Source organism: Scophthalmus maximus, chromosome 3 (assembly GCF_022379125.1).
Source record: "Scophthalmus maximus strain ysfricsl-2021 chromosome 3, ASM2237912v1, whole genome shotgun sequence".
In the NCBI taxonomy this organism is placed as follows: Eukaryota; Metazoa; Chordata; class Actinopteri; order Pleuronectiformes; family Scophthalmidae; genus Scophthalmus; species Scophthalmus maximus.
Genome location: NC_061517.1, coordinates 1,960,001 through 1,987,602, shown reverse-complemented (window position 1 = coordinate 1,987,602; position 27,602 = coordinate 1,960,001). Strand labels below are relative to the sequence as shown.

Below are 27,602 nucleotides of genomic sequence, written 5' to 3'. Positions count from 1 at the left end.
AGTCAGTGAGATTGCTCTTCTTCTTCTTCTTCTTCTTCAGTCGGCCTGGAGGACTCTCCCAGGTTCTGGTACTGGTGCTGGAGCAGATGCTCAGGTCGCAGCAGGGGCATCTGGTTTTCAGCAGCCGCCAGCCGTTTGCATAATTAGGCCCAATTTCCCCTCACGGTGGCCGACGCGTGCCAGCCAGTGCTGGGCCCGCTGCCCCGGGGGGGCGAGAGTAAATCCCCCTGACAGTGTGGTCGCACCGCTAATGGGCTGCAGGACAAATCTGTTTATTTGACACCGGATTCCCACTCGACTGGGTTTTTATTTTCTCTCTTTCTCATTTGCTTAAACCTATGACTAAATTCTCCCTGAGGGCTCCGTGAGTAAACAAGTTGTCACACATCATGACTAGAGCTGCAGCAGCTAACAACTATTTTGATAATCGATTAACCGGTAGTTTCTTTTCTCCTCTATGACAGTTAACTGAATTTCTTTGGTTTGTGGACAAAACCAAACATCATCTTGAGGGTTTGAGAATTTTATGAGAAAAATATTCATATTTAAGAAGCTGAAATCAGAGAATTTTGACCTTTTTGTTCATAAAAACTTGATTAATCGATTATTCAAAGTTGGCGATTAATTTAGTAGTCTATTACTAATCGATTAATCGATTAACTGTTGCAGCTCTGTTTGAATCAAAGCTAAAAAACATAACAAGAGAAAAAAAAAACATCTGAACATTAATGGAGATTAATGTTCAAACCTACTTATTTTTTTGTAAATGACCATCTGTATAAAATAACAGTGCTGTCCAGATTTAACGTTTTTAAGACGACCGACCTGCACATCTGAGCACGTGAGTCATGCTGATGTCATCGTCACCATCTGAACACGGAGAGTGTTCAGATGGTGACCATGGTCACAAATAAAAGAGAGTGTGTGTGTGTGTGTGTGTGTGTGTGTGTGTGTGTGTGTGTGTGTGTGTGTGTGTGTGTGTGTGTGTGTGTGTGTGTGTGTGTGTGTGTGTGTGTGTGTGTGTGTGTGTGTGTGTGTGTGTGTGTCATCTGTATGAGCAAAACTCATGTTGATGATGTCTTAAAAAAAAGAGGGAGAATGTCATTATCCTTCCTGCTGCAGCTTCATCCTGCTAAAATATATTCCCTCAGGGAAATTAAGGATTAGCTCCGCCTTTCAAAACAGGAATTCCACAGTCAGTTCCCATGAATGTGGCCCCCCCCCCCCTCCCAAACCAAATCAACCCCTGCTCCGGGTCTCTAAGCCCGGGCCCCCTGATAGGTCGGTCGTGAGCCGTGGTGTAAGAGGATGAAGTGGATTGTGCAGCTCCACTGTGACTCATGGCCCCTCGAGCGCCGCGCCGCCAAAACTGCTGCGAGGACGTCACACGTTTCTCTCTCCAAGCTGCTGCCACAGTTTGAACACTATGACAGGGGGAGAGAAATGTACACTGACAGATTTATTATTATTATAATTAAGTAACAGACATGTTCCTCTGATCAGTGCCGCGTTATGGGAAACGCCACAGAGCTGGTGGTTTGGTTTGTGGTGCGTTACGCTGCCGCTGTGGGTTTTCATTGGTCACGTGTCGGACGTGACACTGAGTGTTTGTCTTCTGTCACATCATCAGAGTCATAACTGCTGAGTCGCTCCAGCTTTTCCCATTTTATTCCGGCTGCAACAAGTTCATCGATTTGTAATCGACTGCTAAATTAATCGCCGACTATATTGATAATCGATGAATCTGTTCAAGTAGTTTTTTTAATGGAAGAAAAAAAAGCTTCTTACATGTGAATATGTTCTGGTTTCTTTCCCGGTTTCCTTTTCTTTTTTTGCTTCATCTTGGTGTATTTTTCACGATTTCATGGCATTTTCTGGACCAAACAACCGATCGACAGCTTCTTCGATGGTGAAAATAAGAATTCGTTGCCGCCCCTCATTCTATATTTTTCTCCAAACTCCACGACTGATTGAATAGACAAACCTGTAAATACACATTAATATAAAAAGCTCACTTGCGTGATGTGATCAATCGCTGCGATTAAAATCATGACCCTGTCAATCACGCGGCCCCGGTCCCGTGTGCTCGCCTCCTCGCATCACTCTGATGACCGTCACTGTACGGCCTCGAACCCACGGCTCTGCTCGTGTTTATGTTAATTTGCGTATGTGCTGTAAGCCGTTACGTAACTCCTTTTTTCTTTCTTTTTTTTTTATCTAGGACGGCGAAACGAAAAGGTCTGTCTCTGTCTCCGGTTTTTCCCCCTCTTCTCCATGTTCATGTTTCACGGTCGCTCTACACATTTGGCCACTGGTGCGGGAGGAAAATATGGGGTCTTGGACTGGAAGCGTGTGTGTGATGCCTTCTGACGTGATTATATATATAGCTCGCACACTGTTTCACATCTTTCCCCACTCGAGCCGTTTCCTCCTGACGTCTCACGTCTTCGTGGCATCTTGCCCCTCGGTCGGTCGGACGAGAGCCGGGGGTGATGACGAGCAGTAGGGCATCGTGCCCCCCCCTCATTGTTCCGCAGGCTGCAGGATACTCATTTAATGAGACGGCTCAGACTGTGTAATTGCGGCGCTGCGCTCAGAGCCGATAACGGAGGAGGAGATGTATTATTTCTGGGGGATAAAACCACCGCTCGCTTGCGACAAAATGCAAAAGCCGCCGCAGAGTTAACAGTGAGGCTGCTGCTGCTGCTGCTGCCGCACCTTCCACTGCGATTAGATCACGGATCAATTCATACTCTTGTCTGTCTGAGAGTGAATTTAATTAGTTTTGTTCTCTCCAGCTAACAGCCTGTGATGCTCCTCCTCCTCCTCCTCCCCCTCTTCATCATCCTCTTCTTCTTCTCTCTCTCCAAATGCTTCATTCACACACTTACTTCTGGCTTTTCTTGCATAAATAAAAATAATCTTAAGCTGGAAATAATTTATGAAGCTGCCAAATAAATCACGAGCTTCTGTCGGTTTAAACAGATATATATATTTATATTTATATATATATATATATATATATATTAAAAGAATATATAATATATCAAAAGCTAAGTAAATGTTGGGTTTTTAAAAAGTAAAAAGATTTTTCTGTTGACTCCGGTCTCAGAGAGGGATTTCCCTGTCACATGATTTATTCAGGGACGTGTCGAGGTCTTTCAGAAAGAGCCTCTCATCCTTCGGCTTCTTAAATTACTCATCGTTCCATCTCTCTTCTACCAACCTCCCCCTCCTCCCTTCCTCTTCCTCTCCATATCGCCGCTCTCCTCCGTCCTTCGCCGCAGCGCCGCTGTTTTGCGAATTAAAGGGAGAAAAACAAAAACGAGCCAATCGGAGATGTCGGGCCCGAGTTCAGAGAGCCAACTCTTCACCCCTCCGGACGCTGGCTCGGTCTCAATCGCCTCGTTTGTTGTTGGTTTGTTTTTTAACGCTGCATAAAAAAAAAGAAGAAGCTCATTCTCATTCAGCGCTCGGCCCCACGGGCGTCTTCACTTACAGTAATCTAGAGCAAATGTAGCCGCTTCTCCGTCGGTGTCTGGGTTTTTTATTATGTCCTTCCTTGTTTTCCTGCCGCTGACCTCACGCTCTCGTGCTCCTGTCATGTGAACGAGGTGCTGAGATAGAGATCAGTCGCACCCACAGGTAGAGACTTTACACAGGGAGAGGCTGTGTGTGTGCGTTTGTGTGTGTCTGTGTTATGGTAGTGACATATCAATCTTCTCTTCTCTATACAGTATCTGGAGAGGCCCCAATGTGAACTGTGTGGACAGCACTGGATACAGCCCCCTGCACCACGCCGCCCTCAACGGACACAGGTAGATCTGTGACCAGTAACCGACTGTGGGCACGGGCGTAGCACTGGGGAGGGGGGCATATACACTGCTTATGTATGGGGCCCAGGATTTGGTGCGACACCCCCTGACTGTGGGAACTGGGAGAAGTGTCCGGTGCTGCAGGCCTTTTCACCGCTTCTCTCTTTCTGCTCTGCGTTAAATGAGAGACGAGACAATCGTCCCGCTGGGAGGCTGAAGTGATCGATTGGACTGTTTGTTAAGACCGTGTGTGTGTGTGTGTGTGTGTGTGTGTGTGTGTTCTCTGACCCCCCGCAGCGAGGTGGTGGAGGCGCTGCTGCGAAACGAGGCCTTGACCAACATCGCCGACAACAAGGGCTGCTACCCGCTGCACCTGGCGGCGTGGAAGGGAGACGAGCACATCGTCCAACTGCTCGTCCACCAAGGGCCGTCGCACCCCAAACTCAACGAGCAGGTCTGTGTGTGTGTGTGTGTGTGTGTGTGTGTGTGTGTGTGTGTGTGTGTCCTGGTTTGACAACATCACGACGTCGGTACTGAAGTGTTTTTGTTCCGAGTCTTAGACGACACGTCTTGACATTGTGGTAGTTTCTTCTTCCCTTTTTTTTTTTAAGTAAGAATTATTCGTGGACCTCTTGTAGTTTCGTTATTACACTTCTGCAAGGTTTAGTCAGCAACTGTAGAATTCTAATTCCGCATGGCATGATGAATGTGTGAATAGGAAGCTCGGTGCATCGTGACCTTTTTTGTGCTTGTTCGCTCTAAACCATGTTAACATTTTTTTTACTCATATGTATTGCACATGTATATTTTTCATTTGGTTGCTTCCTGTCCTGCGTGGGTCAAGGAGATATGACCACAATTATGAGAATCAGAAATTTATCAATAGATATATATATATAGGGCTGCAACTAACGTTAATTTTTTATAATTGATTATTATTCGATTAGTTGTTTGGTTCATAAAATGGTGAAAAATGTCAATCGTGTTTTTCCAAAACTCCAACATGATGCTTTGTTTGTTCCACACACCAATGATATTCAGTTTACTGTCACAGAGGAGCAAAGAAACCAGAAAATATTCAAAGTTTAAGCTCAAATCTGATAATTTAGATTTTTTCCCCCTAAAAACTACTTGAACCGATTAATGGATTATCAAAAGAGTTGGTGATTACTAATCGATAAACTGTTGCCGCTCTAGATATATAACAAAATATGAATTCGATCAAAACAGTCTCATTTTGTGTCATTTCTCTCTTCCTCCACATGACGTCTGATTGTTCATTAACTCAAATCTGATCTGTTTTTTGTTTTTTAAATTTTAGTTTCTCTCATTTGTGATCATCATTGCTTGTCTGAACCAGAGCAACCGGCGCTATCTTCTCTTTCTCCCTCTCCCAGAGCTCTGTAGAGCATAAAGAGTTCAAACGCTGTGGGCCCTTTGACCCCTATATTAACGCCAAGGTGTGTACACGACGCGGTGCTGCCGACACCATGTCTCCTCTCCAACGCTCTTCTTCTTCTTCTTCTTCTTCTTCTTCTTCGCTCTTTTTCCTGCTGCTGTGTTGTTGCTGTTGGCTTCGTGTGCTTGGGTTTGGTTTGTTGCTGCTGCTGCTGCAGAGACGCTCCCATCGTTTCTCGTTCTCGTCTCTCGGCCTGTATCACCACATCTCTGTCCTCGCGTTTCGCTCATGATCTCCAAACTGTTGCGTTTGACACGAGTGACTCTGCGTTACAGCACGAACCTCCACCACAGATGTTAATCTTTTTTTCTCCCCAGCAGGGGTTCAGGAATGAACTAAGCCTTTTTGGACGGAATTGCCCTTTTAGACATTTTTTTAGTGAAATGCCTCCCATGTCCCCTCCGGCTCCCTGTAGTTTCTCTGTGGGAGCTTTTTTCCTCTCGATGATGATTTTGAGAACGGGTGTCATGTGCAGTTTTTGGCACCGGGCAGCTGAACACCGACCAGTTCAAACCCACTCTGTCAATTTAAGCTACAAAACACATCACAGACAGTTCTAAAAAATCCCACAAATTAAACAGTTAAAGTTTGAAAGACGGAGGCGTTTACAGGAAGTCAGTCACCACTACACAATCTGTTCATTTTCTATCTGTTCATTTTCTACAGATTAAGTAATAAATTAATCAACTACATGGATGGATGGATATATAGATGGATGGATGGATAGATAGATAGATAGATAGATAGATAGATAGATGGATGGATGGATATATAGATAGATGGATGGATGGATGGATAGATAGATAGATGGATGGATGGATGGATGGATGGATAGATGGATGGCTGGATGGATGGATGGATGGATTTATGGATGGATGAACTTTATAGATCCCAAACTTGGACTTTCCGGTGTTACAGCAGCAGGTTATCAATCACACAACAACACAACACACACAAATATGAAAAATATATAAGAACTGCACAACTATACAAATATAAAGCAATATATACATACTATTTGAAGTAATGTCATAATTTTAAAGATGAAAATGTATATATAAATAATATATAAGAATAATAAGATTGAAGAGGGGGGAAAAAAATGTGTGAAGAAATAAAGTAAATTTCTTTTCAGGCCAAAAACTGATCGACGTGACAGACGACGAGTCACACTCGCTGTGTGTGTGTGTGTGTGTGTGTGTGTGTGTGTGTGTGTGTGTGTGTGTGTGTGTGTGTGTGTGTGTGTGTGTGTGTGTGTGTGTGTGTGTGTGTGTGTGTGTGTGTGTGTGTGTGTGTGTGTGTGTGTGTGTGTGTGTGTGTGTGTGGGTGGGTGGGTGGGTGGGTGTCTGTATTTTCTGGCGGCAGAGCTGGACACGTTCCCGGGCCTGATGCATAAAGCTGCACACTGTTTTTTTGATCGTTGTCACACGTCTCCTGGACAAATCCGCTCTGTGTTCAGAAGCCAAGTCTCACTCACTCACTCACTCACTCACTCACTCACTTCCTTTTTAATATATCAGAGTGGGAATTTGTCTTACTCTCTTTTTTTTTTATAATCCATTTAGTCTATTTGATGGAGAGTTCACACTGAGTCGTGTGGTTTGTAGAGTTGATGAATGAGCGTGTAATGCAAACACTAGTCAGGGGATGGTTTGGTGAATAATTGATGTTATGTGTTATGAATAAATGAAAAACGAGGACGACTCTGGGTCGTGGTTGATGGCGTCATGTGACTGAGGGGGCGTGGCGCCTCTTGCCCTCCCTCTCGTCTCTCTCCAGGAGGAAACCAGTCTCCTCTCATCAGCATCACACAGACGTCCATGCTTTATGCTTGTCTGTGTGGAAACGGGTGAATTAGCTCCTCCTCCTCCTGCCTCTGATCCTGCGTCGCTAAACAGAGGAGAGAGGTGGGACGTTGTCATAGTAACAGTGTCACGGCTTATTGGTGGTGAGTTCACCCAGAGGAGAGATGGGGTGTTTGTGTTGTGTGTCAAGGCTTCAGTCGGGACTCCGGGTTCAGTTCTCTCTCTCTCTCTCTGGTCTTGGTCCAGGAAGTGGGTCAGACTGGTTCTTTGTCTCTCTGGTTGTTTGTCTCTCGGCGATTCTGTCATCGGCCGGTCGGTCGGTGAACTTCGATGATGTTTCAAACGCCTCATTGACGGAGATTTAACCACGTGATCCGACCTCGATGTCTGAAGACTGATTCAGTTCTGTCCCAGCTGTAAAAACTCTGAGAATAAATCCTGATCAACAGAAAATTAAGTGCTAAAATTATTTCGATAATTAGTTTAACTGCAAATAATGATTATTTTCATTCCGGATTATTTAATTGATCTGTCAGACTATAAAATTATCAGAAGATGGTGAAAAACACATCAGTAAATTATTAATGTCATCAAATCGATTCGCTTGTTTTCGTCCCACCAGCAGTTCACAACCAGGAAATTATCATTTTCTGTATAGCACAAGACGAGGAAAGCATCAAATCCTTTTACATTTGAATAACTGGAATCGGAGAACGTTAAAAAGAATTATGAATTGACAACTGTTTTTTATCAATTATCAACGAGCAGAATCGGTTCCATATGCACAATTGTGAGGATTTTCTGCCTTTTCACTGTTTTGAGTTATTGTAAAACGAATAACTTTGGGTTTTGAACTGTTTGTTTGTCAGACGGGAAAAAAAGACATTTAAAAAATTGTCAAGGAATCAAGACAATAGTCTTTTTATGAAAATAATCATTAGTTTTAATGTTTGTTTTTAAGGAACGATGAAGCATTTTCAAATGATTATCATCAAAAATAAACCTTCACAGTTAAACATTAAGCAACACTTCCATTAATGTACGAAAGTCGATTTGAGAAAAAATAATGTTTTAATGAAATTTAGTTTCTTTGTTTTGACCCAATTTTTGCTAATTACCCTATTTTCTGTTTATTGCTCCATAACAAGACGCCGGTCCGCCCTGACTCACTTCACGCTACCTCCCGCCCACTCATCCGTCTACTGTATATAGGTCACATGTCTCATACAATATGTGTTGAGATGAGATCGTCTCACCGGGCTCAGATGTTTTCAGGCGCTCCGACGCCATCGGCATCGTGAACCGTTCGCTGCCCCGGACAAATTGTGCCAGCAGCTTGCTCACGTTCCCCTCGGTGTGTCACTCCAGTGTCCAGCTCTTCCCTCAACATCCCATCATGACCCCCCCTCTATATATTTGGTTGTATTTTTGTTTTCCCTTTTATTTATAGTTATTTATGATAATGATGGTTAAACTTAAATCTCAAGCCTCGGTCATATTTCTTTATCATAAAGGTTCGATAAGGACATCTTAGGAATCATTGACAGATGTATCAGTATCCGAAATCTTGTACTCCCTGATATCGATATGGGCATCGGCCCCACAAAAATCCATATTGGCCGGGCTCTTGGTAATAATATAAAATATGTATTCATCCGTATAATAACACTTTCCTTTTTACACCAACAACAGTGTGCGTTCATAAACAATGTAGTAAATATAGTAAATGTGAATGCTAAATCTTAAAGTCGAGATTTGTTCACATTCACTGGAACATAAATTAAAATAATCATCCAAATATTTGTAAAGCGCTCTCAAATTGAAAATGGGAGACATAAGAATGAACGTCAATTACAGTCCAGCAAAGTCTCGCTGCCTCTGTCCTCCGAACCACAAATCACTGGTTTGATCTACAAAATGTCAGAAAATATGGATTTCTTGGTATTTTTCTAAAATGTTGGATAAGATTTCTCAAATAGTGAAGGACTTGCACACGCAACGACCAAGCTCACATGATTCAGTATTGAAAATTGGTCTCATGAGTACGATAATGTTGTTTATCGCGATCCTTTCTCGGACAATATATCATGCAACAAAAAGTAGTTATCGTGACCAGGCCTACAAAACCAGTGGTGTTTCAGATTGTGAGTGTGGGCAGGGAAGACCCGCGGCTCACCAGCTGCAGCAGCTGCTCAGCCCACCACCACCACCAGGGGCGAGGATGACGTAACCGCTGCCGGCCCAGCGCGTCACGTGACGGAGGTCGCCAGTCAAACCGCGTTACCGTCTCCCGGCCCCCCGTTTGTGAGGATCACAGCATCCTCATGATCGCTCTCTCTCTCTCTCTCTGTGTCGCCGTGCTCCTCGTTTCCTCCCGTCAGAATATTCTGTGTGTGATCTCCAGATGCTCCTGGTTCAAGGCAGAGTTTTTCTCAATCAAGCAGCAGAGAGACACCATAATCTCCTCTTGTCAGACGAGGTCCAAATCAGGACGAGGGTTTTGCTTGTCAGTAATGACCGGATCGTCTGTCCAGGAAGTCTCGGCCCGCGTCGCAGGAATTATTATTATTATCTTATTTCTTTTCCCAGCGAGGCCTCAGAGTCGTTGGTGCCATTTTGTCTGATCACCTTCAGAGCTCAGTGTTGTTGGTACTAGTCCCGATCCTGATCCTGATCCTGATCCCGGTCTGGCTTTTCATGCTGGAACTAACCACTGACCTTCTTATGTAAGAATATAAAAGTGTCGCACATAGTTGTTACATAACAATATTTTGAAACGGGATCATGTTATTATCTTATCTTTTAAAAGAAATCAGGCCATCCATTTCTGTTCCCCTTTCTTGTTTTAACTTTCATGACTCATAGTCTCTCATGTGGATATTAAATAATACAGCTCCTTTTAAGTTGTTGCTTCATTATCATAAGCAGGATTTTCCCTGTGCCTTATTTTTTTTGAAGAAAAAAAAATCTGAACAAATATTTGCTGAATGTCACCGAGCGGCGGTGCAAGGCAGAACGTGGGGCCTCTGGAGCTCCAGCCGACCCCTCGCGCCACATGTATCCCACCAGAGAGCTCTGACCCCTGGGCACACTGCTCCACACTCGGGCCTCTGGAGCTCCAGCCGACCCCTCGCGCCACATGTATCCCACCAGAGAGCTCTGACCCCTGGGCACGCTGCTCCACACTCGGGCCTCTGGAGCTCCAGCCGACCCCTCGCGCCACATGTATCCCACCAGAGAGCTCTGACCCCTGGGCACACTGCTCCACACTCGGGCCTCTGGAGCTCTGACAGTTAAAGATGCTCCATGTCCGTCACTGTGACTTTCATAACCACCATGGCGAATTGATTATATTAAAAGATTAAACCCCCGAGTGGAGACACAAGTGGTCGGAGGGTGTTTGATGATTCAACCTCAGTGCGACGCCTCACATTCCTTCGTCAGAGGAGCATAGTGTCACGCGGCCACTTGTTTCCCGTCTGTGAGTCAAGTGGCTGGTCAGCCATGTTTTAATGTGATCCGATGCTGCCTGACACTCGGCGCTACAGAAGCTCAGAGCTCCGACCACCAACACGGACGCAGAGCGACACTTCGTTTAACGCCATCACAAGCACCGAGTGACCCCGGTTGTTGTGTCACACTCCTGTTTAATACTGTGAGAAGTCATATATTTAAGTTTTAATCTGTGGAGTCAGTTGCTTTGGAGGGCTTTTGTGTGTAAATCACATTTCTGCCAGATTTAACGTTTTTAAGACGACCGTCCTGCACATCTGAGCACGTGAGTCATGCTGATGTCATCGTCACCATCTGAACAAATAAAAGAGAGTGTGTGTGTGTGTGTGTGTGTGTGTGTGTGTGTGTGTGTGTGTGTGTGTGTGTGTGTGTGTGTGTGTGTGTGTGTGTGTGTGTGTGTGTGTGTGTGTGTGTGTGTGTGTGTGTGTGTGTGTGTGTGTGTGTGTGTGTGTGTGTGTGTGTGTGTGTGCGTGCGTGCGTGCGTGCGTGCGTGCGTGCGTGCGTGCGTGCGTGCGTGCGTGCGTGAGAGTGTGTGAGTGAGAGAGCGCCAGTTGGATCGTAAAGAGGAGTATGCAAATTCCAAATATTTATAGAGCACATTTTGAAATCCAGATTAGACAGAGTGATTCACCGTGTAGCATTAATGCAGCATTAGTCAGATTTGAAAAAGAGAAGTTCAAGTAAAAATCAAGAAATTCTCTGATGAAAGACTGAGTTACTCGTAACTGAGGCTCATTAAAAACCTTTTATTCTACTTCCTTTTTATTCAGTTTAATTCATCCTAGACGTGTGTGTGTGTGTGTGTGTGTGTGTGTGTGTGTGTGTGTGTGTGTGTGTGTGTGTGTGTGTGTGTGTGTGTGTGTGTGTGTGTGTGTGTGTGTGTGTGTGTGTGTGTGTGTGTGTGTGTGTGTGTGTGTGTGTGTGTGTGTGTGTGTGTGTGTGTGTGTGTGTGTGTGTGTGCTTTTATCTTCTCCTCCTTTGACAGGCAGGCGTTTTGTTTTGTTTTGTTTCCTCTAAGCTCCTCCTCCTCTCTCTCTCTGCTCAAGCTGTGACCTGCTGTGCCAGTACAGTACAACAACACTCTCTCTCTCTCTCTCTCTCTCTCTCTCTCCCTCTCTCTCTCTCTCCATGACGACGGAGCAGATACCTGCTGATCCCGTTTGGTGCCAGGCCTCGCCACAGACACCTGTCTAAAATCTAAATCTCGACCATCTCCAAGTCCTCTGTGGCGGCACAGCTGGCGTGTTTCCCCCCGTGGGAGTAGTCGTGTGACCTGGCATCATACACACAACATACATGCCCATGTTCAGTGGGGGAAGTGGGGTTGGGGGGGCTTCTGGTGCCAGCTGTCGGCCCTTTGTAGGTGGATCTGTGCGTCTGGAATGACTCTCGGAGCATGTGGCTCCCAAAAATTGGCTGATATGTACCACCTCACCCGTCTGCAGTCGGCGTGCGATGAGCTGAGTGACACAGGCTTTGTTCAAGTGAGTGACTGGGAGCTGGAGCGAGTCGTGAGGACGGTGCTTTGAAAACAAATAAGAGGATTTTTAAAAATTCATTCTAAAAGAGACTGGGAGCCAACGAAGGGAGGCCAGGACAGTCTCTCCTGTTGTTTGCAGTCTGCTCAGATTATATTTCTGTATATTACAGATTATCTGCGTTGATATTCTCCATTTTTATAAAATGTACTACTTTGGCTCTGTTGGAGCCGCCGTCATGACTCTCGGAAATGTCCCATCCATGTTTGATTGTTCAACGTAATCTTATGCTTTAAGGCATTTCAATCACTTCCTTAAATTTATTTTTTATTTGTTCATTTTTCCAGCCTCAAAATAATGCTGCTGACAGCTCCCTGCACTTTGTGTGTTCAGGTCACGTTGAAAGGTTGAAACAAGGTTTTGTGTTAAGAGTTTGTGTTGATTATAAATTTTGGCACCTTTTTGACCCTTTTTTTATTGCAGGCTAATAACGGTGTCAAATATCTGTTATCGGCCTCTTAGGTCAGTAATAATCGGTATCGGTCGGCCCCTAACTTCTGTCACACCTTGAAAAATGAAGAGCTGTGATTTTAATGCTGCAGGATCCTTTTTGAATATTATTATAATTTTTTTTTATATCTGTGTGTTTTTCTGTTGCCTGCCACTGTTCACTCACTCTGCCCATGTTGTTGTTATGTGAATGGGACCAGACTATGTATTTTATATCTTTTTTTCCCATCATGCCTCTCGTCCTTCAGCTCAGCTGCTGGGCTGCAGGCTCCGCCCCCTGCTGGCTCTTCACGGTAGAGCAGCTCGTCGTCGGCACTGTTGGAGTCATTGATCTTGTTGAGTCATTAGATCCAATAGTCACCACTTTACTGAGCTCACCATTTCATTACCGTTGATTAATTGCTGCTCTGTCTGGGAGATTGTTTTTTTCCTGCTGTGCAGATTTTTTTTTTTTAACGCTGCCGACTGTCCAGTTACAGAGATGAAATATTATTCTCACCTTTGCGTCATTGCATCATCATTTCTAATGCGAAGGACATTTACTGGCTTTTTTTTCTCGTGATCCTTTTCAGAGTTACTTCTTAATTCCAGCGTGACTGTGGCCTTTTGTACTCATTCCAGAAATATTAAGTTACTGTTAATTACTGTCAGGCAGTTACACAGACAGCCGAGTATTAAATCAGTATATCCTATGTGTAGTTGTTGTTGTTATCATGTCTGAAACAATCGGTTGATTCATAGATTTGTTGGTTGACAGAACATGGATCATAAACAGCTTTTATGATCAATGAATTTTTTTGAGTAATTTTCCAGCTAGAATGCAAAACGTTCTCTGGTTGCTGCTTCTCCTAATTCAATTTGATGATTTGCTGCTTTAAATAGTTAATATTAGTCTTGTTGTGGTCTGTTGGTCAGACAGAGGAAGACGTGTTTGCCTCTGGAAATTTTGCTTTTCACAATTTTAGCATGTTTAGCGACTGATAATTATTTTCCTGCCTGGGAGCGTTTGCCCCTCTGCTAGCACCCCGTTGCCCCTCATCTAGCGACCCGTTGCCCCTCATCTAGCGCCCCGTTGCCCTTCATTAGTCCTGAAGGCAGCATGTCCTGGGCTCAGGCCCAACCTGAACCTCTCTGCCTGATCCCAGGCCCCACTTTGTGCTTCAGTGTTTCTCACGACCTTTTTTAAATCTGCTACTGTTGTGGGCTCTACATCGCTGATTGGTTTTCCTCTTTTCTCTTCTCCTTCGTTACATCTATTTGTTTTCTGCATCCCATTCCCCTGCGCCGCCTCTCACCCCGTTCATCTCCCGAACAGAACAACGACAACGAGACGCCGCTGCACTGCGCCGCTCAGTACGGCCACTCGCGGGTGGTGCGGCTGCTGCTGGAGGAGCTGACGGACCCGACCATGCGCAACAACAAGTTCGAGACGCCGCTGGACCTGGCGGCGCTGTACGGCCGCCTGGAGGTGGTGAAGCTGCTGCTCAGCGCTCACCCCAACCTGCTGAGCTGCAACACCAAGAAGCACACGCCGCTGCACCTGGCCTCCCGCAACGGACACCTGCCCGTGGTGGAGGTGCTGCTGGACGCCGGCATGGACATCAACTACGAGGCAGGTTTCCATCTATATACATATATATGTGTTTGTATGTATATATAGAGTTACTTTGTTTCTTCATGCTCTGTAATGGCACAAAGCATGTTGGGTAAAGTGATTGTGCTCTTGCAGAACTTCCTCTCACGACTTCCTACCGAAGCTCTGAGGTTATAAATATAAAAGTGTGAAGCTCTCAGTTTTTGTATCGGCCCCTTTCACTTTGCCCTACTTCTCTCTGAGTTTGTCCACTGTCCTTCAGGCGCCATACACGTTTCAATTAGCGTGGCCCCCTGAACTGGAAAATGAAGCTGCTTTTAATTCCTCAGCCACGTCATATTCAGCCGCCTGCTGTCGTACTGAAATGATAAGACGGCTACAGGTTTCACTTCGTCTGGTTCATCTGGCAACAGCAGAAGGAAATAAACCTGAGCTTTAATTATGTTCATGATAGTCGTGTGTCCACGTTGTCCTCCCTCTCATGTCCCAGTTCTTCTCTGTGCCTCCGGCTCTTCATGCTTCTGGTTTCTTTTTCCTGCTCAGACGGAGAAAGGCAGCGCCCTTCACGAAGCCGCCCTGTTCGGTAAGACGGACGTGGTGCAGAGACTCCTCGGTGCAGGTCAGACACTCGAATCGCTAAAAGAAACAACACGTGCAGTGTGTAGCAGCTGACTGTTCTCTGTACCAACCGCTCCTGCTCGTTGGTTCGTTCTCCAGGTATCGACGTGAACATCGTGGACATGAAGGGCCTGACGGCGCTGGACACTGTCAAGGACATGCCCTCGCAGAAGAGCAGAGAACTGGCTGCTCTCATTCTCGGTAAAAAGGGCTGAATGTGAAAACGGAAAGAAAGCTGTGTTTTTCATGTCTGCTTGATTTCATGTCTGTTGCCGGCTGTCTGTCTTTTTGTAGGTCACATGACTGGAAAACCCCCCGACATCGACCTCCCGCCTCCACCCGTACCTCCGCCCCAGGAGAGTCCCAGTCCACGGAAAAAGGGTAAGATCGGGGAAAATGTCCCACTTAAGAAAAAGCTGGGTGTAGTTTGCAGGAAAATGTAGTACAATTTATCTTTCTTTTTGTCGGTCCGTTTGTGTTTGTGTCATGTGTGTCGCAGGCGAGCTGGAGAAGGTGAGCGAGCTGATCTCGGGGCTGGCCCCGGGGCCCGAGGAGGAGAGCCCGTACGAGGCGTTGTTCGAAGCCACTTCCTGCCACTCTCTGGACAGCCTGGCCAGCGGCAAGTCGTCCGACAGAGACTCTGGACGGCCGGACAGTGAAGCCGGCAAGGTGAGCAGACCCACACACACACACACACACACTGTGGAGGGCATTAGCTTGTCTCAGGGTTTTATATAGGAGGTGAAATACAGAAGTCACCACTAGAGGGTGGTAGTGGTCCTCATGCAGAAGCCCCTCCAGAGTTACAACTCCTCCACCTTACATTTCTAATCCTTTACAGAAAGATCGCCTGCTTCACACTTCACATCCTGGTCCTGGACACGAGCAGTCGGCGAGCTCAGAGGTGAGGACGGAAACACCCACGAACACACCAGAACGTGTCGACGTCTAAACGCAACAGATTCTCACGTGTACCATTTCTTTTCAGAGACTAAAGAGTCAAATTAACCGCTTTCATGACCGTTCTCTTTTCACGGCTGTAGCTCAAATTAAAATGACTTTTTAATAAATATTCATCGCGGCAAAGTTTCTTTCCCTCACCTTTCTCCTCGCCTTGTGTTATTGTATTTTTCCCTGCAGGCCCTGTACACTAACAGCAGTATCGATGAAAGAGGCGAGCGGGTGGAGGAGGATCACACGTACGAGTTGTTGCTGACGGCACAGACCAAAGTCCCACCGCCCGGCCACGAGTCCCACTCCCATAAAGGTAACGTTGATGTATTTGTGCATGCGAGAGTTTAATGTTGAAGTGTGTTTCTTTTTTTTCTGGGTAAAACAAAAGTTTAGGTTCGGTAACATTTCTTAAAACTCCTCCAATGCTTCCTGACCTGCTCACGACTCACAAAGAGCAGCCCCCCTCCTCGGTCGTGGCCGGTGAATGGCACCGCATGTGATTGGATTAAATGGGATTAAATTAGTAGGCCATTTTGATCCCTAGCTGTTGATATAGTTGTTTTAATACCGTCCCTTCAGGGAAAACATCCCTGAGCCGAGGGGTCGGTTGTTTAATGGCTGATGTCACCGTGATCTTTGTCTCTTCTCCTCTCCACGAGTTTGACAGAAATGTTGGAACGATTCGTTTCCTGTCAGGTTTCTTTTAAAAACTTGTTTTATCACGTTGACACTCGCGGCGCCGCTCAAATGGCAGGAAGATAAATCTGAAGTCTGTCTGGATAACGATAATGTCTCTGTGCATAAACATGATTTTATTCTACAACTGCCACACACACTATCACAACTGTCGCTGACTGAAGTTATGTAGAGTGAATTGATCATCTTTCATGTCCTCTTGTCTCTTCAGATGAGAAAACAACTTCACAGTCTTCCAACAGCGTCCTACCTCAGGTATCTACTACTATTATTATTATTATTATTATTATTATTAATAATCTATTATATGTTCTGCATTACGGTGGAATCCTCCACGTACAATCACAACATTTCCATAGTTAGTCTTTGAAATTCAAATTGAAACTTTATTTGAAAAAAGTAATCACAAGAAGCACCTTTTCCTTTTTTTTTTTACTTTTCTCTCTCTAGTGTCTTTTCCACCCTTTTATATCCAACAAAAACAAAAATCCAGTGCCATTTTGTTTCAACGTCTCTTTCAGGATAGATTTTTTATCTTTTGTCTGCTTTTGTGAAATACTTCACAAGCTGCACAGAAACCATATGGGTCGAGATCTGACAGCCAGAGAACTATTTCAATTTCGTATCTGGAGCGTGACCACGCGGCAGAGTTATGTAATAAAGATGATTTTTCTCTCCCGTGTGTCGGACAGAAGAAGTGTCTCTGTGAACCTGCCTCCTCTATTTATTGGCCCATCACATCATATTTTATTGCCTTTTCATATTTTAGCTTTCCGCTTAGTAGCTTTTATTATCGCCACCCAACCACAACCCCACCTGCTGCCCCACAGTGTCTGCTCACATCTTTTATCTCAAGGTCTCATTGGATTTGCTGTGTTGCCTGCAGCTGCATAATCATAACGAATGAGCTGGTCTGTGTGTGTGCAGAGACACACAAAGGCTCATAAAGAATCATAAAGGCTCATAAAGAATCATAAAGAATCATAAAGCCAAACCCGCCACCGGTGTGATGCAGGGAACCTTGGCTAGCTGCATATTTATCCTGGATTATTGATCGGATAACTGGATTAGAGCTGAAACAGGTTATCGATTAGTCATTGACTTCTAAATAAATCGCCAACTATTTTGATAATCGATTAATCGGCTCAAGTAGGGGAAAAAGGCAAAAAAAAAATAGTAAGCTAAAGGTTTTTTTCCACAAAAAAAATGTTCACTCACATTGTTAAAAAAAGTTGCATACTACACAATCATTGGCTCCAAAGTTGCCATGGTGTCATAGAATCATGCTTGTACCTACATGTCTTCAAAACTGCAGCAGCTTATCGATTATTGATAAGTAATAGACTAAATTAATCGCCAACTATTTTGATAATTGATTTATCGGTTCAAGCTCGCAAAATTCTCTGATTTCAGCTTCTTAAATGTTTATCTGTTCTGGTTTCTTTGCTCCTCTGTGACAATGAACTGAATATCTCTGATGTGTGGACAAAACAGAACATCGTCTTGGGGTTTTGGGAAACAGGATCGACATTTTTCACCATTTTATGAACCAAACAACTCATCGATTTGATCAATCGATAATGAAAATAATCGTTAGTTGCAGCCCTAAAACCGGACGATGCTAAAACGTTTGTGTTGTCATGTTCTGATCGTCGAGGCCTGAGTAAAACTCTCGTCTCCTTCTTTCTGTCCCGCTTTAGCGCAGACCCGCTGCCCCCATCGACCTCAGAGCGCCGAGCAAGACGAAGGACACCCTGCACCCTCACCACGGGCGGGTCGGCCCGCCCCTGTCGGGAGGTGAGTCCCGCCGCCGCCGCCGTCCTCAGGTTGTTGTTTTTTTTGGCCGTGAGAGTAAAAAGAGCGACAAACAGGGACATGTCAGTGAAAAGAGAGGAAATGCATTATGGGGTTATTTTCGCAAACTGCTCTGTCCCGGCTTTTTACGACAGCGCTGCCAGGGAATGTGTGATTGGCATTCGCCAGCAACAGAGTGGATTCGGTTTGCCGGGTGCAGGACGACTGACGTCCCCTGGCGAGCGGTCAACTAGGCTCAATTTCGTAGCCAACGTGAAACAGAATTCTCGATGAGATGGCGACGGTCCTGCCACATTTCCACTTACACGATTAAAGCTGGACGTATCACGTGGTCCAGTTTCCACAGACACACGTACAGAACATCTTTATATTCAAGTAATTATAAGAGGAACTGTAGTAAGAATTTAAGGAAGTCATTTTATTTATATAGCGCTTTTCATAATACTCAGGCACTTTCCATACAAAACAACACATGTTACAGTACTTCAGTAGATTTAAGGAGTATTTATACTTAAGTTTTTATTTTTATTTCAACTTTTACTTTTACTTAAGTACATTATAAAGACAAAATACATAGTTTTACTCCGCTACATTATCATAGGACACAGTCGTTACTCCCTACAAAAATCAAATTTGAATGATAACCCAATTGTTTCATGATATTGTCTCTGGACTGAATGTTTTAATGCGTGAACGTTCTCGATAAGCAGACGAGCAGAATTAGTTTTGGATGTACTTTGGACGATGAACCGTAGAGAACCTTCGATTCTGGATGTGATGATAAATGGCTGAAACCAGAAAAAACACAATTCCAGCACTGATATTGGTCCGTTAGCTCTTCTCGTTGTTGCTGCTGCAAAAATTCTTTTTCCTTTTTTGATTCACATTATTTTGTCTGTCGACGATTTGTTTTAGAGGCAGGAGGTGATACACACTGACATCATGTAGCCAGTCTGTTTGTGCAAGCGATTATTAAGCCCAGTGAGTTTAAACATTGGAATTAAACTCTTGTATCTGTGGAAAGTCAGTTTGACAGTTAAAAGGAGGAGGAGGAGGAGGCAACTTCTTGAAATTTGTTTCCCTTTTCTCTTGCCCATCGACCTGCAGTGACTCTCAAATTTTATTCTCCTTTCCCCTTTTTCTAAAGCCACAAAAACCACAAGATTGCTTTATATATAAATACATCTCCACATCAGCAGGTTGAGTCGATGGTTCCTTCACTTGAGTTTCACATTAACCGGGAGTCTAGATGTGAACGTGGTTCTCGTAAAGAGCCCCCCCCCGCGTCCGGGACCGGACCTCCGCTCGCTCTGCAGCAGGTGGAGGACAAACGCACCGTCAGCGACATCAGGGCCGATGTTGTAACCGATCATCCGTCACAAACGCGCTGCTGCAGCTCTCAGCAGGATTACAGTGTTTTCCCAACAGATTCCCGCCTCTGCTCACTGTTTTATAAGAGATTCCAGGGAATCCTGCGATTCGCCACAGGCAGTCATAAAAGAAAATGGGTAAAAATGTTTGACCTTATTTTATTCTTGCGCCTGATTCACTACACATATCTCGGCTTCAGTTCAGTGGTCATTCAGTCTTTACCCTAATTTGGATGTGACGCTTTTCCAGTTCTGTCCGAGAGAAGCTCTGAGTGGTTGTTTGCGTCGCTGCAGCAGACAGACATAAAGACTAAAAACACCTGTTAGCACAAATCATAAACCGTCTCAGTTTGCTTGTTTGTCAGCGATATTTTAGTTTTCAAGCATCCGTGCACGTGGTTATGTCCTTTCAACGTGAACGTGCGTGTTGTTGAACGTGACATCGACGTGGCTTTCGGTACAGGGGCGACGTCCTTTAGCGTTCTTCACTGTTCACGTACCACACATATCAACACGGCGTCTTTAGAGCCGTATCGACCTTCCGCGGTTTATGACCCCGAGTCAAAAATGTATTTTCATCTACATAAAAACAGGCAGAGCTTGAGTCGACTTCTGGACAGAGACTGCAAAAACAAACATGACATCAGTCGTTAGAGATGGAGCGAAGGGCGCCAAATCAAACACCCGTCCCACCTCGGCGGCGTGGGTGGTGACCTCACCACAGTGTGTACGAGCTGTGACTCGTCAGGGGTTAACGCTGTGTGAGACACGCCGATGATGTGCTCATTGGGGCGTTCACGCTCCCTCGCTGCCGAGCGGCTGTTTGGCTGCGGTCCCGAACACGTGTGCTCAGACACGTAACTTCACAACTTGTGAAGGGGGGGGGGGTCCAGGGCGTCGGCACCTCGTCGCCTCACTGCAAACGGCCCCTGAAACGATAACGAGGCAGTTTGGCGAAGAGGGAGTTTGAGCTGCTAAAAGATAAACCTCTTCTCCCGAGCTGCACATTTAACTGTTTTCTGCTCGTCTGGTGTGTTTTCGTTCTTTGAAGAGCCGCTTGAGAGGTCGAACGGGACCGCGAAGGACAAACAAAGTGTCGCAACAGGTCACTTGCTCTTCTTGTGGCGTGACTGCCCCAGATTCCCCCCGTCACCAAACACCCTGACCCTGTCACCCTGACAGAGACGGTACACACACACACACACACACACACACACACAAACACACACACACACACACACACACACACACACACACACACACACACACACACACACACACACACACACACACACACACACACACACACACACACACACACACGCACACACACACGCACGCACACACGCTCCTACACCATGTGTCACAGGCCTAATTATCAGAGGAGTCTGGCTGCAGGAGGATTGGGTGATTCAAATTTCCATTCCTGAGCCATCATCATCATCGTCAGGGTCTAGAATTAGAAGCCGGGAAACACTGCCGGTCACACGGCAGACGACAAACGGGCAGGACGGTGAGAGGTGGGAAACCGGGCACAGGCTCTGCTGTGATGTTGTTGTTGTTGTTGTTTTTTGTGAGGCGTCGTCGAGCCGCGGCTGATTGCGGAAAAAGAGGCTCGTGCGGCGGCGACTCCTCTCGGAGAGGGAGGAGGAAAAAATCAACTAGTTTTTAATTGCACTTGCCGTTCGGTCTCATGAAGAAGTTGTTTTCCTTGCGGGAACCTGCCGACGTGAGTTTCCCTGCTTTCGTTTACATTTTCAACTTGAATATTCTGGTGTGTTTGTTGTGCGTAAGATGGGGGGGTTGTTTTTGAGGGCTGTGTAATGTTGTGAAAGGTTCGTGAGGAGGCGAGTCACGAAGATGACTAACCTCAACTCCCTGTTACAAAACACCAGCAGACCGTCGTCAGACGGCTGCAAGCCGGGTTTGGAATTCTGTTATTTCTCCGGCCAACATTCATGTACGCCCTCTCGTTGCTCCAGCTCTCCCCTCTCCCTTCTTTCTCTCTCCGTCACTCCCCGGTAGGAAACAATTACAGATCTGTTTCAGGGCTTGCGTGGGTGTTTTTTTTTTTTCTTATTAGCTCCCTGCTTTCCAGCCGTTTCTACAAACTACTCTCTTTCTTCTCCTGACTTTTTGTTCACTCCTCTTCTCGTTCTCCAGATAATTCCCAGCCGAGCCAGGATCAGGAAGCAGGTGTCCCGGAGCAGTTCACCGGCCTCCTGCACGGATCCTCTCCCGTCTTCGACTGCCACGAGGAGCCCTTCGGCCTCCCGGTCGTCCCGCCGCCCGCCCAGGTCCAGCAGGAGTCGAGAAAACCTGCCAAAGTAAAAGAGGAAGTAGCAGCAGCAGCAGCCGCACCACCTAGCCGTCCCAGTATGGCCGCCATCCTCACAGACTGTGACCCCAAAGCGATTTACGCGACCGTGAACAAGGAGCACAGGGACTCGGGGGCCGCGTCCGCCGTGAGGATGCGTCCGCCCATGGACCTGAAACTGGCCCGGAGTCTGTCCAAGTCCGACTCGGACCTGCTGGTGTCGCCCCCCAGCGAGGAGGACGGAGGACTGGGCAACCGCAGCGAGTCCGTCTCGAACTGTAGCACCGGCAAGAAGAGGCTGGAGAAGTCGCCCTCTTTCACGTCAGAGTGGGACGAGGTGAGTGTCGGGAAAGAACTGTGTGTGTGTGCGTGTGTGTGTGTGTACTTTACAAAGCAGCCCTGTAGACTACAGATTGATATTTCCGAATATGAAAGGTGTTAAGTAAGTTTAAATAAAACAGCTTCTTCAATAATTTAACTACATAGAAAAAAAAATGGACAATTGGATCAAACTTCTGTTTCTCGAAAAACTTGACACAAGGTAGAAAACTTACAAAACATTTGTAGAAATACACTAAAAACTCTATTTACTGCGTTGTTGTTCTTTAAAACTCTTAACCCCAAGTACAAATATTAAATCCCTTCTTTCAACAGAAGATTTAAATCATGAATCCAAACAGCGCATTGTGAACGATTTCCTCCACGAAGCTTCTCTCGCTCGTGTTTGCGCTGCGGCCACAAGACGTTTGTTCACGACTGCGACGTTGAAGAATGAAAGATGAAAATCTGTCGTTTTGTTGTCGCTCTGTCAACACGAAGCCCCACCTGTTGTCCTGAGGGGGGCGCTGTGCAAGGCTCTGTGCAGCTCGCCTCGAACACAAACCCTCAGCGACTCTGGGGGAAAAGAAACATGTTAATACAGTTCATTTCTTAAGAAAACATTCAAATCTTTGCTGCTTATGTTTCGCAAAAAACTGCAAATTTTACTTGGCATTAAATTGGTGTAGTTTTTTAAAAATTGACATTATTCATAAGGAAGAACGCCCCCCTCCCCCTCCTCTTCCGATCAGCACTTGAGTGCCTCGTCTGGGACGAGGATAAATAGCCGAGCGGAGCCACAGCGAGACGGGACGGAGATAAAACCGGAGAGTAAGACGAGAGGAGACGGTAGAGATTTAAAAATTGAGATTCACGAGGCTGCGGATCCGACTCGCTCCAGCTCTCGTCTCTCCTTCGTCTCTGCAACGCTTCAGATTCCAAACACACAAAACCACTGAAACAGACTTGGGAGCGTTCACAGACGTTTGTTGATTCTAGAAAAATGAGGAATCACAGACTGCAGTTCGTATGTTGTTGAAGATGAATATATAAAGAGGTATATAGTCATATAAGCCTGAGAACATTTCCTATTCATGCTCTTGTCACCATTTTCCTTAAAGATGAATTATATTCTCTGAGCTTCTCAGTTTAGTTTTTCATTAGTCAAGTGTTTCTGCCGTCGTCTCAGGAATTCTCCTTTGTGTCGTTTTCTGCTGCGTCTGTTGCATCTTTAAATTTTTATTTTACAACGTCCTCTCCCTGCTGCTCTCCACTCACAGTCCATGAGAGATGGCTTGCTCCTGTCAGAGGCGGGGGAGGTCTGTTAGGAGGGTTACGTTTTATCATTGCAGTGTTTTTGCGTTGCCGTACTGTACAGTAGAGGGGTGTGCCGTATGTGTTTCATTGACGCTGGTCTCTAACAGTCGTACTCACAAAGAAGAGGCGACGCTTTTCTAGCTCGAAGGGGCAAAACAAATTTGTCCCTGAAATTTTCAACCTGTGAGCGCCACGAGGGCGCGTTGTTGTTTATTACCTCAATCTACTTTTCAGCCTGACGTCTGCAGACGTCAGCAGCTTCTCTCACTCTCTGTCAAAGGAGACAGTCAAACTTCATGGTGACGCAGTCGGTGAACATCACGGCGAACAACTCTGCTCCATCATGTTGTGAAATGCAAAGCGATACGTCACTTTGACCTGTCGGCTTCTGTTTGCATCTGGATTCCTCAGACCTTTACATGTTCGCTTATAGTTCTGAGAGCTGCAGTTAAAGTCCACCTCCACTCAAAAAAGTGTTTCCTTCTGTCTCTTTGCTCTAACATGTCTGACATTGACTATAGCGACTTGTATCTGGTGTTTTCACATTCCTCTCCTGGAGGAGGAGAGTTCTGTTTCACGTCTCTGGAATTTGAAATCCTGATCAAGCTAGGTTTGGTACATCACAAATAAAAAAAAAACAATCACTGTCGAATATGCAAATGTGAGGCAAAGAAACCGGAAACTTCCAGTGCAGCAGAGGCAGCATCATCATGAGAGGACGACAGGTGTGTCAGCAGAAAGTTAGCGTTAGCAGTTAGCATCCACGAGAGGACCGCAGGTGTGTCAGCAGACAGTTAGTGTTAGCAGTAGCATTAGCAGTTAGCATCCACAAGAGGACCGCAGGTGTGTCAGCAGAGAGATAGTGTTAGCAGTAGCATTAGCAGTTAGCATCCACGAGAGGACCGCAGGTGTGTCAGCAGAGAGATAGTGTTAGCAGTAGCATTAGCAGTTAGCATCCACGAGAGGACGGCAGGTGTGTCAGCAGACAGTTTTCAGACACATTTCAGAGGGTAAAGAATGTTAAACAAAATATTAGGCATAGGAGATTATTTTTATATAATTCTTTCTTTAAGTGTTATTTTCAGGCATAATTTTAGCTCGTCAGTAAATCTTCAGTATTGTGACCAAATTTAAGGTTTCAATGAAAGCAAAGTGTGACCTAGCAGGACATGTCAACATGTTGCTGCTCTCTGGTGGACACGCTCTGGAATATCGTCTGTTCTTAACTCACTGACCTCTGCGTTTCTGTTCTCATGGGCAGATATACACGCCATAAAACAAATATTACTTATTCTAAAAAAATCCAAAGGTATTATTCACTTATAAAAATTAAAGAGGATAGTCATGACACATCGTCCTGCCGCTGTAGAAGACCCTCGGCCGGAGGAGTAATCAGAAGGAGGTGAACATCTTGTCCCCGTTCAATTCAGTCCTCCAGATTAACAAACGCCCGCCTCCTCCTCAGATTGAGGGATGAGGCCTCGCGGTTTCAGAGACCGCCATGACATCACTCTGTTACCGGAGATCGCTGCTTCTTCCCTGTTGCCCTCATGAGACGGCGTGCCGTCTTCTCCCTCAGGTGTTTTGAATCCTGTTATTTGGGGGGGGGGAAGGAGAACGCACGTCAGCCAACTGGCCGTCTGTTACCGAGTGAACTGACCAGCTTTAAGTTCATCAGAACGCCTCGGGGCGTGTTTGAAATCTTAAAAGTAGGCTGCTGGCGTCGAGCACCGCAACTCGCCCTTCATCCATCCCGTGGGAGAGCATCTTATTTACTCCCCAGTCTGTTCAGAATCAGACTTAAGGTTTTAGGATTATAATATCAAGTTGACCTCTAAAAAAAGAAAATACATAAAGCCACGGATGGATCTCAATCTCATGTGTTTCCCCGCAGCGTCAGCAGTTCGTAGCTGGTTAACTCCGCCTCTTCTAACGATCGCATCACGTGCTTCTTCCAAAATAAGATTTGACATTTTAGAATTTCCTTTTTGTGCAGTTTTTCCGGGCGCTGTAGTTAATATTAATGAACTTGGAGGCTGATTTGCTCCTGACTTTGAATGTGGTGATTCAGATTCCTGTGAGGTCTGTGCTGAAAGAAAGGGAAGGCGAGAGCCTCCGGAACTGTTCCTCCTCTCCTCTCCGCTCCTTTCAGGGAATAATCCTGCATCCAGCTTGAGATGGAAATATTCACACTGGCAACGCAAAGAGCATAACAAATGAGACGAGCTTGTTGGTGGGTGGTGGGGGGGAGTAGTTAAAGTTTGATTGGGCGTAACCGGGCCTGCACTCTCTTTAATGATGTTACAGGGGAGCGTCCAGTCGTCTCTCTCTCTCTCTCTCTCTCTCTCTCTCTCTCTCTCTCTCTCTCTCTCTGACTTCTCCTCCGCCCGGTTTCTCTCTGCGGCGGCCATCTTGCCTATCGACTGACCGGCTGCTCTTCAACGATCTACTGAGCTCCCCCCCCCCCCCCCAGGGGGTCCCGGGACATCACCCAACCCTCCCCTCTAATGCACACGCACACACACACACACATCCACTTTAAGAAACATCTTCTTCTTTATATGTGGTTTTGCTAAATATTCCAGTTCTCACACCCTTGGCCCGTTTCCCCCTGTATCTCCCTCCTCCCTTCTTTCTTTTCTTGTCTTCGCTCGAGCTTCACCCTCCGATACGCTGCCTCTGGTTTCACCACAAGGAGATTTGACTTGCATGAGGTCTTGGCCTATGCATCTCTCCATTTAAGGATCTCCGACAGTGTGTGTGTGTGTGTGTGTGTGTGTGTGTGTGTGTGTGTGTGTGTGTGTGTGTGTGTGTGTGTGTGTGTGTGTGTGTGTGTGTGTGTGTGTGTGTGTGTGTGTGTGTGTGTGTGTGTGTGTGTGTAAAGCGCATGCTAATGTGGGGTTGGTCTTGGTCCTTGGACTCAGACTGGAGATGACAATCCAGGGGGCACATTGTGTGGGCCAGCGAGCTGAGCTCCACAGATGGGAGGAGACAGAAGGAGACGGGAGGAGGGAGCGAGCGGGGGGCCGAGGTTCCTCAGCTCCCACTTCCACTTTGTAACTTCATCTTCGAGTGGCACACGGCAGATCCAGTAGGCGACTATGAAACCGGCTTTCGTGAGTATTGACTCCCCCTCGAAGGCAGCGGCTCCGCGGGAGGTCCGTTAATCTCGTCTGACATTGTCTCTTTCTGTGGATATTACATATCTGGTAAAGACTCATTCTGATTGAAAGTGGAGGATAAACCCAACACTCTGTTGTCTTTAGAGAGTTCATCATCTGTACCCCTTTTCTGCCACAATACATGTTTCGTTTCTTTCTCGTTTCTGTTGACGTGTTCAGAAACTGGGGAAGCTTTTTGTTTGTTTCGTGGCCTTGTTGCAGTTTGACTCCTGTTGTGTGTGTCATGGCCTGGTTCTGCCACCAGGGGGAGAACACAGAGGCCACATGGATTGGGATCGTCCTTCCTCTCTACTATTCCTTGACCTCAGTGGAAAAAGTCACAAGGTCAAGGAAAGGTGTCAAGGAGGATTCATAGGACTTAGGAAAAGAGAATTCAACTCCACTTTCACTTAACTACGTCATTATGCGACGGTGGATGTGGTTGACGTGCGTCTGGCGTGGTGAAACTACATATTTCTGAAGATGGACGCATCATTTTTCATCGTGTTTTACCACTGATGTTTGGCATTAGATGTAAACGATAACTTACACGATGACGTGCATTTCTTCTGGATCATATTCATACTTTTCTTCTTCTTCTTCTTCTTCTACTTCGGATTGAATCGTTGACGTCCGTTCGTGGTGCTTCACGTTAAATATCGCCGCCGCAGTGAATTGTGGGTCGTCTGTTTCTCCTTTTCTTTCACATAGGAAGCTCCAGTGTACCTTATGCTAAAGGAGATAGGAAAGGAAGCGTCAAGGTCTTCCCTAAGCATTTAGAGAATACGAACAGCTCTTATCATGGCGCTGATGAAATAATTCCGGGCCATTTCACGATTTAGGAACCTTCCTAAGCAAATTT

At 45.8% G+C, this 27,602-nt stretch overlaps 1 protein-coding gene across 9 annotated transcripts in view; it reads left to right on the top strand.

The window, feature by feature from the left end:
* Positions 1-27,602, top strand: part of LOC118316995 (ankyrin repeat and SAM domain-containing protein 1A-like) — a 57,396-nt gene that overhangs the window by 9,557 nt on the left and 20,237 nt on the right. For 5 of the 9 annotated variants that reach the window (XM_035645380.2, XM_035645379.2, XM_047330666.1 and 2 more), the window contains exons 2-14: positions 3,738-3,818; positions 4,113-4,269; positions 5,213-5,275; positions 13,896-14,192; positions 14,718-14,793; positions 14,892-14,993; positions 15,087-15,173; positions 15,292-15,461; positions 15,634-15,696; positions 15,933-16,059; positions 16,654-16,697; positions 18,143-18,239; positions 21,791-22,281. In XM_035645380.2, the coding sequence (XP_035501273.2) occupies positions 3,738-3,818; positions 4,113-4,269; positions 5,213-5,275; positions 13,896-14,192; positions 14,718-14,793; positions 14,892-14,993; positions 15,087-15,173; positions 15,292-15,461; positions 15,634-15,696; positions 15,933-16,059; positions 16,654-16,697; positions 18,143-18,239; positions 21,791-22,281 (1,855 nt within the window). Of the gene's footprint in view, positions 1-3,595; positions 3,646-3,737; positions 3,819-4,112; positions 4,270-5,212; positions 5,276-13,895; positions 14,193-14,717; positions 14,794-14,891; positions 14,994-15,086; positions 15,174-15,291; positions 15,462-15,633; positions 15,697-15,932; positions 16,060-16,653; positions 16,698-18,142; positions 18,240-21,212; positions 21,357-21,790; positions 22,282-27,602 lie in introns of those variants that run through there. The other 4 variants (XM_035645383.2, XM_035645386.2, XM_035645384.2 and 1 more) reach the window with 3 other exon arrangements.